The sequence below is a fragment of the Falco rusticolus genome, chromosome 1, assembly GCF_015220075.1.
Source record: "Falco rusticolus isolate bFalRus1 chromosome 1, bFalRus1.pri, whole genome shotgun sequence".
NCBI classification, from domain to species: Eukaryota; Metazoa; Chordata; class Aves; order Falconiformes; family Falconidae; genus Falco; species Falco rusticolus.
This window is the reverse complement of record NC_051187.1, coordinates 3,557,127-3,576,308: the sequence shown is the minus strand read 5'-3', so window position 1 is coordinate 3,576,308 and position 19,182 is coordinate 3,557,127. Positions and strand designations below refer to the sequence as shown.

Genomic DNA, 19,182 nt, shown 5'->3' with positions numbered 1-19,182 from the left:
ATTTATGATACACATAGTTCACTGATATGATCCAGTCTGGCAAGTTTTGTGCTTACATCTGTATGCTATTCAGGAAAAATAATTATAACTTCAACATACTAGAAAGTGAGACAGAAATATTTGTTGTACACTTACAGTAAATTGTCATGAGTCATATGCGGCTCCCCCTGAAGTATAAAAGCCTTCTCTCTGATTAACAGCAGAAGCTACACAGTAAGCAAGCTACTGTAGACCTTTTTAAAAGAACCATTTAACATTAAGATCAAACTACTTACACGATGCTACAGCCACCATTAAAAAACACTCAACATATTCTAATTATCTTTTTTTTTGAAGGCTGCACATTAATATTTTAATAGTATGACTGATATAATTTGTTCTTATATTTCCTCTTTTTAAGGAGAGATTGAGGCAGCCATTATTAAGTATTTAATACTTTGTACTCATCAGCAATTTAATTCTCTAATGTAGAGAGAGACCAATTCACGGCAGCAGCTGAAAAGAGTATTTTGTTGGTACAACGTGTACGGTGTTTTGGTTCCTAACATGTTTAAGTGGGATCCTTGAATGACGTTGACTTACAGGCCAAGATATGTGTAACTAGTCTAGATCAGCTGGCAGGAACCTATCTGTTTGGAAATCTAGTCTAAATGTTGTGTGGATACATGTCTGGGATCAGGATGTTCAGGATGGTAGCTGAGATACCACACACAGTTTAATATTAACTTGTCTTTCACAGCAAAACACTGTGAAGTTGGTGTAAGTAAAGTTAGCACTCACTGCCAAAGAAATGCTGCTTCTCCCTGAAATGATTTGTATTTTGCACAAAAACAGCTGCCCCAGGAACATTAGATTTTTCTAAGCAAATTTTCCCAGTTCTAATTACCCATGCAGCAGGATAACAACTGATCGTGTCAGCTGGCCCTGCTTCCTAGCTGGGTATGCGGTATTTGAATACTTGAAAGAACCACCCTTAGGAGCCAATGTTCATACGTGGAATATATTATCTAGTCTCCTGAAGCAGTAAGAGAGAGAAAAAAATCTGTGACCTGATGAGTCTTTGAAGTAGTGAGGTGTTTGTGAATCACAACTTTTCAGACATGAAAGGTTTGCTTAGAAGGTCTGAAAAATGTATTGCAACTAGAGGTATTCCAAATGCTGCTGTGAGGGAGTGAAACCTGCTTTTTTTTTTACATTTTTTTAAGATGTTTGAAATAATGCCTTAAGCTGTGCTTATGTTACTTGTGGCAAACTGCTGAGACAGTTGCAGAGATAAGAGAACATGGTAAAACGAGATGAAGAAAAAAAGTACTGAATGTGTTTTACTTAAATGAACATATTTTTACAATTCAAACTGTGAATTTCTTCTGTATTCTGGTTGGGATATCTGTGTGCTCTCTAACGGTGTATCTATAGTGATTTCCTCAGGAGGGCCAGTGCACATCAGTACTCATCATGTCCAGGCTGCAGCTTTGGCTGGAGACAAGACCTCAGTCATTTCTTGAATCTTTAGTTTCTCTTCCTTTTTTGGATAGAAGTTGTGCAACTGCCAAATCAATGCAGGTAGGCCTCAACCCCTCTGGCCAGCCTGCTCTGCATTGGTAAGCAGACCCAGAAACTGGATCTATTCCCTCAGGGAATTTCTCCTGGAGTACTGGTTCCAGTTTCACTGGTTCCGCTCTGATTCATGTTCTTTTTCACCATATACCAGAAAATCCAGTTTTTTGAAGTATTTTGTGATGAGCATTGCAGAGATACATTCAAAACTGAAGGCAATGTGCAGATACGAATCAATGAACAACGACATACAAAAAAGTTGGCTTAGAAATTGCAACTCTTTTCAGATGTCAAAAAGGAGATTTGCAAAGCTGGACAGAAATGCAAACCTCCCATTGCATCACCGGTCCAATAGGCTGATGTGTTCCTCTTGAAAAACCTGCCTGGAAGGAGTCACGTTGTTAAACCTGTTCAGCCTTCGATATTCTACTAAAAAACTCTTGTCTGTCTCCTGTGATTTGGACAATCTTGGACACATTGATTTCATAATGATTACAAAATTCCCATGACACATCTGCGTAACTGAAGTGGTGATTCAGAGGTGAAAAGTTCAGCACATTCAGTTGTTTGAGCAAGTCAGCCACCCAGTAGTCTTGCTGTGCTGCAAGAACGTACCACTCTTTTAAAACAGATTAAAAGTAGGCATATATTAAAAAAAATAAATAATGAAATGACAGTTGTTTTAAATTTGAAATTTAAAGATAATAAATAAACTTTGTAATCTACTCATGAGGTTCTACCATGGATTAAATACTCCACCACTGATTTCTGCTCTGCTTCTAAGCAACCAGTGTAGCTGTCATAGCCATCACTGAATGAGCCCTAACGCAGAATCATTCCTGCTGAAGATGAGCTAAGAAATCAAAGAAATCAAAGAAAACAGCCAATTTTCTACCATAAATTTAAGAAATTGTTTGATGTATATGTGCATGTGAATCAAGCTTAGAAGAGCTGAAGAGTTTAATCCTTTGAGATAAAAGCATTTTAGATGCTATATACACAGGCTGACGACAGATTTTCGGGAAATAAATGAATCAGAGGTCAGATGTTTTATTTGGGATCACACATACACACAAACATTTCATTAACTGAGGAAGAGACTGAAGAGCTGAAAGGACTAGGAGATTTCTCCAATTATTTTAGATTAATTGATGGTTTTCCTGACATGGCCACAAAACAAGTGTAACCTATGTCTTTTGTGTAGAAACGTCAGGCATGGACTTTCAAATTTTTCTATTCCCCAACACCCTCTCATATGCTCCATCCTTGGGATAGGAGACAAACCATCAATGAAACATGGGCAATATTGAGCATATCAAATGTTTTAATGTGAACTCAAAATCACTGTTTTATCTACAAGGATATACTAGAATAAGTTTTACCTAGAAATAACCAGAAACTGTGGATAACATTTGCTGTGATTATTCAGCCTGTACCCACAATTTCAGTAGATAAAATTTCATTTTATCCGCTCATGTTTCTGGCACCCACTCTGGAGCTACAAAAACATTGCCCAGACTCAAAAGCTGCTTCTGATTTACTAACCTTTAATTTTGGACTGGCAAATATTTTTCACCAAGCTTTGAGTGGAAGCACTTTTATCCCCAGATATTGATCATAATGGAGATATAACAATAGATACAGCTGATCTCCAATTAGCAGCAATTAAACCAAAGAAACACATCCCAAACAACCCGGAGTCATCTCCCACTGCTGCTGCACCCTCATGCTTCCAGCCCAGGCCCTATCCCCACGTAACGCCAACCAGAACCAATATTATATTTGTGGCATCCCCCATTTCTCCCTTGGTGCCCCCTCAGGCTCTGCTGGGCCCTCCCGAGGTTTGTAATGCCTATGTGTGACTGAGTGTATAAATAAACATTTATCTATGTGCATGTATGTATTTTGGAAGGGAAGAGCGTTGGGTGTAGCGGTGATTGTGCTGTTTGGTGTGGTGGGCCCAGCTGGGACAGCTGCTGCTGACCGTGCACCAGGTGACATTAATCACTTTGGTAATTAATAATAGCAGGCGGCGACCGCGTCTCTGCGGTGTCACAGAACCATCCCCAATGCACCGTTTTACTCTCTCAAGCCCACGAGTTTTTTCAGTACTGGCTGACGGGCACACGCCGCTCAAGCTCTGCCGGCCCTGCCTCAGGGCTCTCCTCAGCGGCAGCGCCAGGGTGGGCGGCCACGTCAAGCCTCCCGCCGCCTCAGGGTGGGCGGCCGCCTCAGCCAGGCCTCCGGCCGCCTCAGGCCTCCCGCCGCCGGGCTGTGGCCGGCCGCGTCGCCTGGCAACCGGCGGGCGGCCCGCGGAAACGGAAACGCGCGGGGCCGGCCGCCGGCGGGGGCCGCCGGGAGCGGGGGTGGGGTCGGTTTAAACGGTTTGGCCGCTCGGCCGGGCCGGCGGGTTGGAGCCCCCCCTCAGCGGGGAATAGGCCGGCCCGGCCGTCTTTACCACGTGGAGCCAGGCCTGGGCGCTGCGGAGAGCGAGGTAACGGCGGCGGCGTGTCCCGGCGGAGCGGGGCCGGGGGAGTCTCGCCCAGGGGTGCCCGGCGGGGGCTTGGGGGCGGCTTGTGGCATGGCGGGGGCCGGGTGTTTCGCTGAGCGCGGCCCCAGCAAGCGGCCTGGTCGGGCAGCTGAGGGAAGGGAAGCAGGAAAACGCTTGTTCCGGCCCGGCGGCGGGGCTGGAGGTGTTGCGGGGCCAGGCCCGGCGCTGCGGCAGCCCCCCCGCCGTGTGCGGCTGCAGGTGGCCGAGAGACGCTGGTGGCGAGCTGGGGTACAGGGAAGGTGCGGGGCCCAGCTGGGAACCTACTGACAGGTGACCTCGGGTAAGGGGCTCTTGTTGGGCTGTCTTTGCAGTACTCCTTCGTTAAAACCCAATTCTGACAACGTTTGCTTGCTCTATTTCTTTTAACTTACTTATTTGCTTATGTTTATGTGTATTTAACAGGTTTATTTGCTGTTCTCCATCCTTTTTTCCCCTCCTAAAAGATAAGATACTAAGTCTAAGGGAAAAAAACTTAGAATGCAGCTATGACGCAAATGCCTTTAGGTGGTTTATACAAATTGTGTGTAATTGAACACTTGTGTGGTTGACTTTTCATTTTCAAATCTCAGCAAACCCATTTTTGAAATAAGCTGAACATCTGTTGTTTGTGAAGAATCATCTTATGGTGTTTATTTAAACATAATAAAGTACTTAGTTTTATTTTCCATATAGTTCCAAAGTATGTCTTTGCATGGCATAAGATGAACAGAGACTAATGTATAGAATCATAGAATCATTTAGGTTGGAAAAGACCTTTAAGACCATCAAGTCCAACCATTAACCCAGCACTGCCAAGCCCACCGCTGACCCATGTCCCCAAGCACCACATCCAGGTGTTTTTTTAAATACCGCCAGGGATGGTGGTTCCACCACCTCCCTGGGCAGATGTTCCAATGCCTCACCACCCTTTTTGTGAATAAATTTTTCCTCATATCCAATCTAAACCTCCCCTGGTGCAACTTGGGGCTGTTTGCTCTTGTCCTGTCACTTCTTACTTGAGAGATTGCCCCTCACCTTGCTGCAACCTCTTTTCAGGTAGTTGTGGAGAGATAAGGTTTCCCCCCTGAGCGGCCTCCTCTCCAGACTAAACCCATGCCCCCCCCAGTTCCCTCAGCTGCTCCTCACCAGACTTGTGCTCCAGCCCCTTCAGCAGCTGTGTTTCCCTTCTCTGGACATGCTCCAGCACCTCAATGCCCTTGAAGTGAGGGGCCTGAAACTGACCGTAGTGTTTGAGGTGCAGCCTCACCGGTGCTGAGTACCAGGGGATGATCATTGCCCTGGTCCTGCTGACAACACTGTTTTGGACAGAAGCCAGGATGCTGCTGGCCTTCTTGGCTACCTGGGCAAGCTGCTGACCCGTGTTCAGCCGGGTGACATCCAGCACCCCCAGGTCCTTTTTGGCCGGCCAGCTTTCTAGCTGTTGTTCCCCGAGCCTGTGGGGTTGCTGGGACCCAAGGGCAGGACCTAAGCACTGAGCCTTGTTCAAGCTCATACAACTGGCTTTGGCAGTAGTATAGTGGTGTTTGATCTTTTGTACTTAAATGTGAATAATTTTGCAGGTTACCTTGTGTTCTTTCAAAATGAATGGTGAAGAGGAAGTCTGGGAAAAACTAGATGCAGAATTTGATCACTGTGTTGTGGATATAAAGCCTCATGTTCTAAAACTACAGTGTAGGTCAGGTAAATATGTTAACGTGCATGTAAAGAAACACTAATAACAAAATCTACTGATAATTATCATGTGTATTTATATCACTTTATTTAACCATACACTTAATTTTACAAGGCACTGTTTTGATGGGGAGTTTGTACAACATCTGAAGGTGGATTTTTTTTATGTAGCTACTGCTATTGTTTGAGCTTATCTGTCTTACCTTCGTGATGTAAATGTACTTTTGCATAAATACATTAATGTCTTTTTTTTACAAAAACAAATCCAGTAGAAGCTAAAAGCTTTTAAAGGACATTGTTTTTGAGACTGCATTTACAAAATTGCAAATTTTTTCAGAGATAAAGTTTTTAAAATTTGGCTTAGGAATGCATAATAATAGAAACATCAATTGATGATGTTTTGTAAATCTAATGATTAGAACAAACTGGTTATTATTAAGGACATGAACTCTGCAAATTAAGACCTTGTTTTAGAAATATTCAATCAAATGAGTAATTTTATCATGTGGTAGAAAAGCTTGTGTATATAGTGTTTTTTTAAATGAATGAAGATTTATTGTGTGTTTAAAACATTAATGCTCATGCAAGCTTTACGTTATAGTCAGTGGCAGCTCTTGCAGTGAGTTTAGAATTCCTGGTGTTGTATGAGTTCTGTACTTACTAGAGATTGATTCCAAAACATGCTGTTCCTAGAAGACATGTAAACTTCTGGAAAACAGGAATTTATGGAAAATACTTCTGGATGATGTAAATATGAACTATTATTAAAGACTTATTTTTGATCTAGGTGTTCAACCATTTTTGCCCTTTGGTTCATACATTTGGGTTTTTTGTTTTGCTTTAAACTTTTGGATGGAAGGGAAACATCTACAAGATCAGTGACCAGTAATGGCTTCTGTTATCTGTGTGTTGATTTGCTCTGAAAATGTATAGTGATTATATATATCTATATTTTTAGAACGACAAAGGTGTGCACTGTGGATTAAAAAGCTATGCGAACCCTCAGGAGCAGGCACAGGAGCGGCGGGAAGGAAGAATAGAAACCTATATGCAAAACTTTTGCTCCACATGCTAAAGCGAGGTGTGCTGGAAGGTCCTTTTACACATAAACCAGAACCAGGGATACTGAAGACTTTACCTTCATACATGGTGGGTGTAACTTCTTTATAAGACAGACTTGCAGTAAAAGACTCTAGAGGATGTACTTTGTCTTAATCAGCAGATAGTTCTTGTGAAAGAAAAAACCCACTTAAATGAGGTGGTTTTGTAGCCTGAGGTGACTATTGCAGTCTACCTTTCTATGAGAGAAAAGATATTGATATTTCACACAGATATTGTTAAGCTTGTAGTTTGTTTTCTGAAGATGTGATTATACTGTGGCAGTCATTGGCATCAGCTTTAGTGAGGTAACAGTCCTAATTTATGCTAAAATTACCCATACTCAAACAAGTAGAGTACTGGAAAACACTTAGACCATTGCCTGTTGTAGTAGTTTCCATGGGTTGGGAAGGTAATATTTGCATATCTCACTGACTTAATTGGAAAAGGAATTTTTATACTGCAAATATTCCTGCAAGAAATTACGTAACAGTGTAAAGAATATGTTTGTGTAACTATAGTGTTGATTTTACATTTTTTAAATTATAGTCAATTTATTGTGATGAAGCAAATACAAGAGTTCGGAGTAGTAGCCCAGACTGCTTACCTGACTGGGTAGTGGGAGAACTAAGAAACAGTGAATCTAAGCAGGAAGAATCATGGAAGGTATCATCTAAAGAGGAATTACCTTTAGCAACGCCACTTACATATGGGTAAGATTCCTGCATTTGCTTTAATCAATATTTATTCATATTTAATAGATGTTTGATATGATAAGCTCTGTCTGTTTCAATTTGTATGTATGAATTTGTCACGCTGCCTCTGGGACTCAGCTTAAATATGGTGTTTGTACTTTATATACAGAGACTCTGATAATAGCTTCTAATTTATGATAACTTTTATGCTTTTCTGTTATTACGTTCCTCTGTTATGTCTTCTTCTCTGGCTTCTGTAAGTCTTCTTCTGTGTCCCATAGCTCTATCCTCTTTCCCTTCATCTTGTTCTTCCCCTTTCAGTTACAGACACTTAGCATGGAGGATCAAAAAGGCCTAATAGTTTGAGAAATTTAGCAGCCGCTGAAGAGAGGGCTTTACAGTGATTTGGGCTGATGGTTACCATGGGGTACATGTGACTTGCACAAACAGCCTTTCTACAGATGTAGGAATAGTCAAAGTCCACTTTTTTTGCACCACTAGTTGTCTTCATGCTCTGTGTAGACTTCAAATGTAGATAATAGCTATCGTTCTAATATTCTAAATATCTATCAAATAAGCTGGTACTCTGGTTATGTTTTTGAGACCTCAGATACTATGGTGGAAAAGCACAGTGGTCTCAAGGCAAGAGACAGAATTCATACAGAATTATCTAACTGGGAGTGGGAAGCCCAGACAAATGTGGACAGGCAGTAAGGAAGAAATGTGGTAAAAGACTGCAGAGATGCAGAAGACTCTCAGGCCAGATTTTTCTTAAATTAGATAAAAATAGTTGCTGTCCCCTTGGAGTTCTTGTACATTCCTGTTTTCTGCATGTTGATGTATGAAAACTGGAAAGTGGTATTAACTAATGAAGCTGAGGTGGATTAATCTTCACTATTTCTGTACAGTTCAAAATATAAGGAATGTACAGTAAGCAAGTGACAAAAAATGTGGGGAGCATAGATTTATAATATTAAATTTAAAAGTTATAAGGTCCTAATGGTAAAAGGAGCTTTTATATAAAATAGTTTTAAATTATTTTTTCTGTGGAGGATAGAAATATAAGCAGGCATACAGATGGTAGATTTCAAGGATGTTCTATCGTTGTTGCTCACAGCTCTTTTAGAGGAAACAGAATAGGGGCTCCCTGCAGATAGGCAAGTTTTGCTGTTCTGTGACAAAGGAAGAAAAATTAGATGCATACAAAGAAAGAGGAATTTGATCCATCTTTTTGTGAGCATGTTACTTCTTATTAAACACTTACCTGTTTGTCTTACGGCTTTATGAAATAGCAAGATTTCTTCGTATTTCCTTTGAATCTTGGATTACAGAAGGTCAGACTGGACCAGATATACTTGTGAGAGCTGCAGCCTGTGGGTTACTCTGCTGTTTTGTTTTGTTCTCTTGTGTGGGGAAGATTGTTTGCAATGACTCCATCCTTGTTTGAACAATCTCTGAGTTTGATTTAAAATCTTTTGATTTATATCATGCTGTCCACTACAGACATGCTTTGTTGGTGACTAGCACCCCCTATGCCTAGATCGGGTGTTTGTCATTTGGGTAACGCAAAATTTTCAGTATTCCTCATTTGCAGCTGTACAGCAGAATCCTGAATATCTGCAGCTGCACCTTGTTAAGGCAATCCATCAGACAGTCTCTTTTGGTAGGTTTGCAGGAGCCAGTAAACTTAAGCTGCATCGTTGGTTCCAATCCATTGGGTATATAGAGCTGTTTACAGAGCAGGTAGGGGAATGAAATGTATCAGATTAAGGCTTGTTTTCCTCTTGGCTTAGAAAAATGTTGCTGCATTATTGATAGTGTGCCAAGCTGGTTGGTTGGACACTGTTGAAAATCACAAGCTTTTTTTCCTGTCCTGTTTTGTGGGAATCTTGGGTAAATTTCAGTTCAGTTTACATTCTGAAGTATTTTCTTTCTTGTTTTTCTTATACAGTGCAATTTTGTGCTGATTATCAATATCTGTGTTATTTTTTTTAATGTGGCTCTGCATTAAAGAATTCATGGATGGAATTACCTCTTGTTTGCTTGTTTTAAGGTTTAGTTAATGTTTAAACTCTCTGAAATCTTTGGTGAAAAAAGCAGTCTTAGAGGTAGAGTGTGAATATTATTCAAAAATCAGTAGGTGCTGTACAAGAGGAAGTGTGTGTTTGCTCTACTTCTATATGAAACTTCTGGTTTAGTTTCATTCCATTATAAATATGCTCACAGGTTTTGTTTCAGAAGTCTAATGCTCTTCTTATGTGTTTGCTTATATTTTTCATAAATTGTTATCATTAGCTGTTTTTTTTATATATTTTATTTTTAGGTACACTGATGTTTATGCTATATATCACAGTGCAGAGTCCCACATTTTTTAACTTCTCAGTGATTTGAATAGATGACAGATAGGCACTCTTGCAAGTTACATCACATTGATATCGAGTATCATGAAACTTTTCCTCTGTGTAATTCTAACAGTCATTTGAAAAGTTGCTCTTGGGACTCTTGCATCTCCTCTTTCTGAGTACTGCAGTGTTAATGCTAAGGGGTCTTCTGGTTGCTTGAACTCAGATGCTCTGTGGTTTTGATAACAGACTTGTGGTTTAAGAAACAAAAGTGGGGAAGGGAGAAATTGCCAGCTTTGTTACCATTAGTGCTTTAGTCTTGCTGATACAAAGAACTGTTGGGAAGAGCTGTTCAGATGCCCTCAATAAAAAGAATGAAGTTTGATCTTATGAAAATAAGGAATGTGTTATGCTTTAGAAATGCTGTCGTGCCGTGTCAAGATACCTGGCATATATCTGATCAGATTGTCTTGGTTGCTGGGAGTGGTGCCATCATGAGAAAGGATCACTCTGGGTGTTCAAAGTAATTAAGCAATACCAACACAACTGGGCCCTATTAGGCCTAATCTAGCATGTTGGTATCTCTACAAGGCCACATCTGCAGCATAAAAATGCACCTAATTTCTTCAAGTTCCTTACCTGTGCTGTCAGCTGCAGTGTTATTTGAGTGGGATGAGGCAGCATACTTTGGATCCAACTGGGGCTTGTCACCATTTGAGGAAGGCTGAGTACAGTTCCATCTACTCAGTCTCTTGATTCTCTGTGATGTTTTTCCTCTCTTTGGTACTTGGTTTATAGTAGAATATTGGAGATCTGACCCCTTTTCCCATTCACTATCTGAAGCTAAGATTCAGCTTGGTCTGGCAAAGTTCTCAAAGTCGTAGGTGGGCTATTGAGACTTTATTTCATTTACTTTGTCCTGTGGGACTGTAGCAATACCTGACATTGGTGATCAACAGATGGTTCCCAACGCTCTGAGTTTTCTGGAGACCCTTACTGCATATGCATTTCATACCAGCAGAAGCACGTAAATGGTATGGCATAAATTGCTGGTTTAAAGAAATCTGAAAGTGAAATTTAGCTGTATAGGTATGGCTGTGCTAGTGGGTACTCATACTGAGAATGGAGCTGTGTCTAAGGAAATTTGAATTTTGTTGGCAATTAGAAATTTTGATAGCTCTGTAGATTACATACATTAATCTTCATAGAAATGAAAAACTTGTTACATGTATGAGTTATGCAGGAAGAAATAGTGAAGGTAAATGTTTCAGCTGTTACATTTTGTAGAAATAGCTTTTTAAAAACTTATTTACAAGTGTCTATATTAAGATGTTGCTATACTCAACATATAGATCCTGTCTGTCTTTGTATTTACAGTTTTGAATGAGCTGTCAGTTTAAGATGTAAAATATTAATTTCAGGAATCTGCAGTTTGTAGAGAGAGTCAGCAGATGGTGATCTTGTTACATTAGACTTGTCTCTTTACTCAGAATGTGCATCAGGAAAATTGTATCAACAGGCATGTAATATATGTGGTTGGGTGAAAATTTTGCCTTCCAACCATGACTCAGTTCTTACAGATAGACTACAACGTTTTCTCAGGGTAAAATAGATAATGTCAGTGAGAAATGTTTGAGTAATTTTTTTGATGTTGTTTATCTCAAGATTCCCTCCTTTTAAAAAAAGCAAACAAATTGAGAAGTTCTTTTAGAAGTTATTTTTATCTTTCAGTACACAAACAACTTTACATAGAAAAGCCAAAATACTCATACAGAGAAGTATATCTGGCTAAATAAGAAGTAGATAGACAAACCTTACTTGCAAAAACTAGGACGTAAGTGAGTAAGACCAAGCCAGCTGGTGCCAGAAAGGTGCATCTTTATTTTGAAACATGAGAGAATTTGTTTTAGGAATGTGTAGTTTGGTTTGAACAGAAACCTGGTCTTTCTGACCCCATAGGAAAATTCTACTGTATGTTTATAGATAATGCCTGAAGAATATTGTTAAAGGTCAGTGTGTAGCTGTTTTGTACCAGGAGGAACCATTGAGTTTCCCTTACTTTGTTCCTAGTAGGAAATTATTTACTGATTTTTTATTAGCAGCAAATTGCTTCCTTCTTCCAGGCTAGCTCACTGTTTTGGCTGAAGCAGGGCTGTTGTCAAGACTCTGGTGGTTCCCCACTCACCTGTTGTGGGAGGAAAGAAAAAAACTTTGTAATTTCTGGAGCCTGACTTTGTATCAGCAGAAGGCTGGGAAAGGGAGTGAGTGGATAGTATATTCTTGATATGAGCAAAATTGTGGTCCATCCTTAATGGTTTTTCAAATTCTGTTTATAGAATAAAGCAAAGCAATTTCCTTTTCAGTTCCTCTTCAAAATAGCAAATACAGAACTAAGAATGTATCTAGACTTTCCCCTCATTTTGTTAATTTAGAAATATTGCAAGTAACTTGGGTTGGTTTGAATATTTATTGATATTCCTTAATCTCTTAATGATAGGGGCGTGGATTCTGTTTTCTTCCATTTTAAACAATTGAAACTTTATTGAATTTTTAGGTCATCTGAGTATTGTTCAGGAGAGTTGGCTGATGAAAGTGCAGATTTACTGACAGGCATTTGTCTCCTTTTAATGAAAGATAATTTTGTGTCAAATGAACACTTGGTAAGAAATGCATTATTTGGAATGCTAGAGATAGTCATTGCATTATATTTCTTTTGATCTTTTTTACTTCTGAGACTTTGCTTATCTGAAGTATTTACTGCTCTGTAACTGTTATTTTGCGTCCAGGTATGTTGTTGGTATTTGCTGGTGCTGGAAGGGAAGGTATGCTCCCAGTTGTTATATTTCACTGTTCCCTGCTGTTTTGATGAAAGCTGGGGCAGTGTGCTTCATGAACAGTTTGTGTTTGTCTTCCTAGAAGTGACTAGTTTGTATTGTACATCCAACAGTTGTCTTTCTGTTCATAAACACTTAATCCGTCTCTGTCTTTTTGGCATAACTTACTAATTTGCAGCCAGATGGAAGGAAAGAAAGGTATTTTAATGGTCTGATTTGATTTTAATACAATATAGCTAGTCATAGGAAGGTGAATGGATTAAGAGGATTTTTTTAATTACTTTGTGTGGATTTGACAGCGGAGTGTATGCCGAAGGGTGTTTTGCTACTGCTTTGGATCTTTTGCTATATCAACCTATTTAATAACCTTATTTTTATTTTATTTTGTTCCAGGCTGTTCTTTCCTTTCACTGTTCTGTAGTTGAGAAGTGTCTGTTGACCAGGTGCATCAGTGAAGGTTATCTTCACCTGTCTGCTATTCTTAATTTCCTTTTGTTCAAGTGTTTTATTTATGACAAAAGCTTTTCCAGAAAATCCCTGTTCTCTATTTTTCTCTATTGGACAGAGTACTTGTTCATGCTGTACTTGTATCCTGAGTTGTGGGCCTTTCTTTACCATCCCCCCGTACATACCACTGTAGTCCGTAAAATAGAGCTGAAATAAAATGCAACTAATGCAATCTTTATGACTTGTATCTTTGACATTTTACTCTGGCCTTTCAAGTCATCACTTTTCTATTGAGCTGTATGTGTAGTTCTTGTCCTTATCTTTGGGTTTGTATGTTATATGATATACCTTGATCTAACCTATTTTTTTGGTCTTCAGAGTCTTCTCCTCTATGATGTGGCCAAGCATCACCTGAATTCTTTTTTGTTCTCTGACTTGCTGGATTTTATCCTATGCTGTCTCATATGCTTAGCAATTTTGTTTCAAAAATATTCTCCTAGATCAGCCTTGTTGGCCAGCTTAGATGTATTCTAAAATTTGTTGGGAGATGTTGGATCATGTAGTAATAGAAATGCAGAAAATGCCTTTTAATATACTGTGATACACACAATATTGCTGGTGGTTTTGTTGGTGTGGGGTTTTTTGGGTATTGGTTTTTTTAATGGGATGCTTAACGCTTTTGTTTGCCTTTAACAATAATTTTTTCTTCTACTGTTTTTGATCTTTACATCTTGACAGTTATTCTCTTGTATATTTTCAAAGATTTTATTTTAAGATTAACATCCTTTGTGTGGCACAAGTTGTTGAAAATGATTTCTCTTTCTGCTTGCTTTTTTTTTTAATAACAGGGAAAGATTCAAGTACGATGGGAAGTCAGCATTAAGATCACATTCTATGAGTCCTCCTCGCCAGACAGATAGAGATAACCTAGCCACACCACTGTCTGTAAGATGCTTCTCCTTTTTGCCATAAAACTTGTTCTAGTTTCAATTAATTGTTTGTGTATATCCCTGTAAAGCTGTTACATCTAATTGCATGAGTCATGATCCCTGTGTACAAGTGCAGACATTTGGGAAGGAGATTTAGGAAGGACTAAAGCTCATCAAAATCTGCCCTCTGCCAGTGCAGGGGAAAAGAATTTCTTGTAGGATGCTCTCAATTCATCCTAATGGTTGACCTCTGTTTAGTGTAGTGTGTTTAATGTCTGCTGCATTGTTTTCCCTTAGGCTTGGCAAAACTGACTGTATTGACATCATCTTGTATTTTGCAATAGTAGATTAAAGAAAGCTGCATAGATGTCTTTGGCTCTGTTTAGTGATGGTTGACCTCTGAAAGAGTGAATTTTGGACAGTTCGTTTTATCAAACTTTCCACAACTAGCATTATGGCTGATGGAAGGACACTAAACAGACTTTATGTAAAACCCTTTTAGTCCAAAATATTTAATAACATTGTATGTGTAATTGCAGGCATTTAAACTGAAATTTACTCCTGACAAATATGTTATCAACTAGTATGCTGTTTTCCTTCACAAATGTGTACTGTAGCCTTGTAGTGTCTAGTCTTTATTATTGGAGAGGTCTGTCTCGTACGATTCTTTTACCACAACCAGTGCATCTGTAACAGCTCTCATTCCTCCCTGAAACACTGAATTTGCTGTATGTCTGTTGTAGGTCTGCCCACACTTATTTTTTGATTGTATCAGAGGAAGTTTAGAAATATTGCAGCTGGAAGTGGGCTGTTGACACCTGAGCAATTCATATAGATTATTCTTACCCTTCTTTACTGAGCACAATCAAGAATTTATGAGGACATGAAGTGCAAGTGGGTTAAACTGGAAGCTTGGTTGTGAGGTCTGTCTTTCAGAGGAAATTTGTGTTCTGCTATGCATTTGGAATAGAGAACTAGCAAGGGGATGCTTTGTTGTGGCAGGCTGCAAATGGTCTGTGGGCAAAAATCGAATGTCTCTGCTCTAGGCTCTGGTTGGTATGAATGTACTTGTGTGTCTTGGTTGTATATATACAAATGTAATTTTAAAAAGAAATGCCATCATGAAAAATAAAAAATAAAACAGATGCTGGATTTACTAAATTTCTCCTTATTGGTTTCCTGTTTGTTTTACTTAAAGAAATATTTTTTATGGAATGGTTATCGTAAAGAAAAGGATTTCCTTCATCTGAAACCTGGATTTGGGGCTTTAAAGTTTTTTTGGGTTTTTTTTGTTGGCGTGGTTTGTTGTTGGTGGCTTATTTTTTTTTTGTTGTTGTTGTTTTGCTTCGTTTTTGTTCCTGGCTCTGCCACAGGCTTCCAGGGCAGTATTAGACAAATCACTGCACTTCATTGTTCTTCAGCTCCATATACTGGATTCTGCTGGGATTACAGCTTTAAAAGGGCCTTTAAGTGAAATAATCCTCTCTAGCTTTGCCAAACAGTTTGATGGAAGTTTGGCTGGCTGGAACAAATAATATCTTGTTCTGTTGTCAGTGACGCACAGATGTTCTGGCATAATTCAGGCCCAGGTAAAGGAACAGGGAGTCTTTTAAGAAACATTAAGAACTGCTTCAACCAAGTGTTGATTAACTGAAGTCAAAGCTCCATTCACTATATGTTCATAACGAATGAGCAGTTTTAAAAAAGAGGTGCTTGCATGCCAATACACAAACCTCTTGCTGACAAAACTTGGTGAGACGAAGTAATTCATGCTTCATTGTTCTGTTTTTTTAAATAGCCTTATATCTCAGTTAAGGAAAACTTTCTATACCAGCTCCCCTACTTAATACATTAAATACAACCAGTAGTTACTGTTATCGTAGAGGAAAAACTTTCTTCTGAAAGACATAGCCTGGCGCAACAGTAACGACAGTCGTTACAGAATGTTGGAAATTCTTTCTGCAAAGAGGACCCCAGGCTTGAGCTGGGCAGGAGTTAGGCAGTCCTCCGCCTTGGCAGTACTAGCCACTGTAACTATCGCTGCCTTGCTGTGTTTTTTTGTTTTTGTTTTGGTTTTTTTTAAATTTATTTGAAGGCTGATCTCTGAATTCTGGATTAGCCCCACAAAGACACTGTTGAGATGGATCATTTCTAGAAAAAGTATGTTGCCTGAAGAACAAAGTATTTTGATTTTTGTGTAGTAAACTCACTCTTTGTAAAGGAGGCTGTTGCTTTGGAAATAAATAAAATAAAGAACAAAATTAAAGTGAGGAGGCAGGCTAATTTATCATCTGAATTCCTTTCTTAGCACAGTATCCTACTGGTAACTGAGCCATTTAGATTAAAGCTGTCAGAGGTATCGTGACACTACTAAGAAGTGCAGCATAGGCACGGCCAAGTCAATGAGAAGCTTTTTTTTTTTTTTTAGACTATATATCTGCCAACTCTTCTAATATTTTCTTTGACTTTTTTATGTTCCAGGACCATCGTCATAAAAAAACCAGTTCTTTGGATGACAGTGACCTTGAAGCACGTCTCAATAGTTGGAATCTTGGGGTAAAATAAACAGAGTACTTATTTATTGACCTGAAATGACAACTCCTCAATAATGTAGCCTGCATCTGAATTTAGTCAACAAAACTTTATGTAGGAATCCATCTTCTAGAAATGAATTGGTAAAGCTTGGAAAAATTAATGATGAATGCATGTCATTTTGAGAAGAAAATGTTAAAAATGCCTCATTTGTAAACAATAATAATCCTATTGTATTCAATATAGCTACTGATAGATCAAGCAAAATAACAATACCTGCTGGTCAAAACCAAGTGTCTTACTCTGGTAGAAATTCAGACTGTTTCGTGGTAACTCAACAACATAATTTTGTATTTATGCTTGTATAAGAGAAAGAAAAGCTTGCCTTTCTGTATTTTATTTTTTTTTTTTAAGGAATACATAATTTGCAAGCTATTAATACAACTTAACAGGTCTTTTTGTCAGAGTTTGGCTCCATTTGGAATTGTTCAAGAAGTCTTTCAGTGTGTTCACCCCTTTCCTTTTAATAATTAGAATCTTTAGACCAGCTTTGTGGCTTTTTCTCATGGAAAGAATAACATGTCTTTGCAAATGTTTTGCTGAGGAAAGAATCTACCTTTGTGGAAGCTTCTGCAGCACTTTGGCCCATGTTCTTGTTTGGCCTTGACTTTAGAATTTTTTTGTGAATATGGTACTTTTGCTACAATGCTGAGATTTTTTCCTGACTTTGATGCATCAAAACTAAAGTATCTGAAAGAGAATCTGCTGTGGATAGGATAAGGAGGAGTTCTTTCTTGGACATCTCAACAGCTTCAGAACTAGTGTTTATTGGATCTCAGCAAAAACTTAGAAGATACTTTCCCAAAGCTTTCCAAGTTTATATCTCGGAGGAATTTAATCTGTATTAAAATTTTTTAGGCTCTAAACCACTTTTGTAAAACACTGCTGTAAAATCAAATCTATTCTCAAGCTTTCATCTTTTCTTAGGATTTGAACACATCCTCTATATTTTTGGGCTGGTGAAACTCAAGAGGTAAATACAGTGAGGCAGTAAATACATTTTTAAAGGAGAGATGAAGAAATTGCTAGCTATGATTGATGCAAACCTGTGTTAATTTTCTTTGATGTTTGTACAAATTTAATACACGGGGCTTGATCTATGTGGTGTTTCTGAACAGCTAAATATTTTGGACCTAGACATATTAGATGACTTCAAATTTTATTTTAAGTCTACTATCCCCTTGGTTGTATTTTCTGTGGTATTGGTCCACAACAATATTAAGGTCACAGTGAAGTTCCATCTCTCTGTAGCTGTATTCTGCTGTATTTTTTCTGTCATGATGTTTTGTCTTTTTTTTAACCCTTTTGCTTGTACCACCAAATCTTTAACCTGTTTGATTAGGATTAATATCCTCTTAACAATTTAATTTTATGAAGATCACTTATTTTAATAAAGATTGTTCTTTCTTTTCTTTCTCATTTTCTGCTTACTCTCACAGGTTGAAAGCTCACTCAGTTGTGTTTGGGAGAGAGGGCAGCTGAAGTTAGGAGGGATGAGAGCTTGTTTCTAATGAAATACTTCAGCTTTGTTTTTTTAAACATAGTCATGTATTTTCATGTTGTCATTTTAATCAGTTACCAAATAATCTTCCTTCTTTCTACACTATTTCAGCCCAGAGGGATATGACAGCATTTGAAAATCTTGCCTATTACACCCAATGTTTTGCATTGATGGCTAACTTCTCTTCAGTAAAAACATAAATGTTAACTGTTTTGTGTCCTTGGTGTTTCTCGTGCCATTTTGGTGCCTCTTTGCATTCTAAATGCAAATTGCTTGCTTGCTTTGCTTCTGAGAGAGAAGGAAGTCTTGACCTTGAGACAATCCAGGAACTGCCTGACTGCTTTCTCCAAATTGAAGGTGGAGTTTAGTGAAAATGCTGGTCTGGGTGCATGGTATTGCTCTTTGGAACTCCGTGTCTTTTACAGGGTAATACAGGAACCACTTCTAGCGCTTCCAGAGTTAAACAAATGTGTGTTTTTAGGAACTGCAGTTTTGTAAGGTGGGGAGACTGGATCTTCAGAAAGCTTTTTGATAGCAGTCAACTCCAATTTGCAAAAGCACTGTGCAGGTGTCTTTCAGACAATGTGCAAGCAGTCACTTGCAGTTTCTATATGTTTGGGCTGCATAAATACCTGGATTATAAGTGCAGATAATTTTAATACTTTGAGCTCTTAAAGCTTAAGGGGGAAACTTGCTCATGGCCATTTTACAAATTGTTCCAATTGATGCTGACAAAGAATCTTTTTATATCCAACGTTCTTATATCAGTGTTGATCTGCCTACTTGCTTATCTCTTTAATTTTATTTGTTTTTTATTTCTTTTTCTAATTGAAATTCCAGTTTTCAATCACATTGTGTTGATAATGGATGGTTATTAAACTATGATGATCCTCCACTGATATGGGAGCTCTCTTGGATAACAAATTGGCTACCGTGACACATAAATCAGTTTTTCAAGTCTCCTC

General features: G+C 38.7%; 1 protein-coding gene across 4 annotated transcripts in view; it reads left to right on the top strand.

Annotated features, from left to right (window-relative positions):
• The first annotated feature begins 3,892 nt into the window (after positions 1-3,892).
• Positions 3,893-19,182, top strand: part of CEP112 (centrosomal protein 112) — a 171,517-nt gene continuing 156,227 nt past the window's right edge. The window contains exons 1-6 of one of the 4 annotated variants that reach the window (XM_037405009.1): positions 3,893-4,051; positions 5,668-5,788; positions 6,738-6,928; positions 7,427-7,590; positions 14,044-14,140; positions 16,606-16,680. In XM_037405009.1, coding sequence (XP_037260906.1) covers positions 5,689-5,788; positions 6,738-6,928; positions 7,427-7,590; positions 14,044-14,140; positions 16,606-16,680 — 627 coding nt within the window. In that variant the 5' untranslated portion in view covers positions 3,893-4,051; positions 5,668-5,688. Of the gene's footprint in view, positions 4,052-5,666; positions 5,789-6,737; positions 6,929-7,426; positions 7,591-14,043; positions 14,141-16,605; positions 16,681-19,182 lie in introns of those variants that run through there. The other 3 variants (XM_037405034.1, XM_037405025.1, XM_037405018.1) reach the window with 3 other exon arrangements.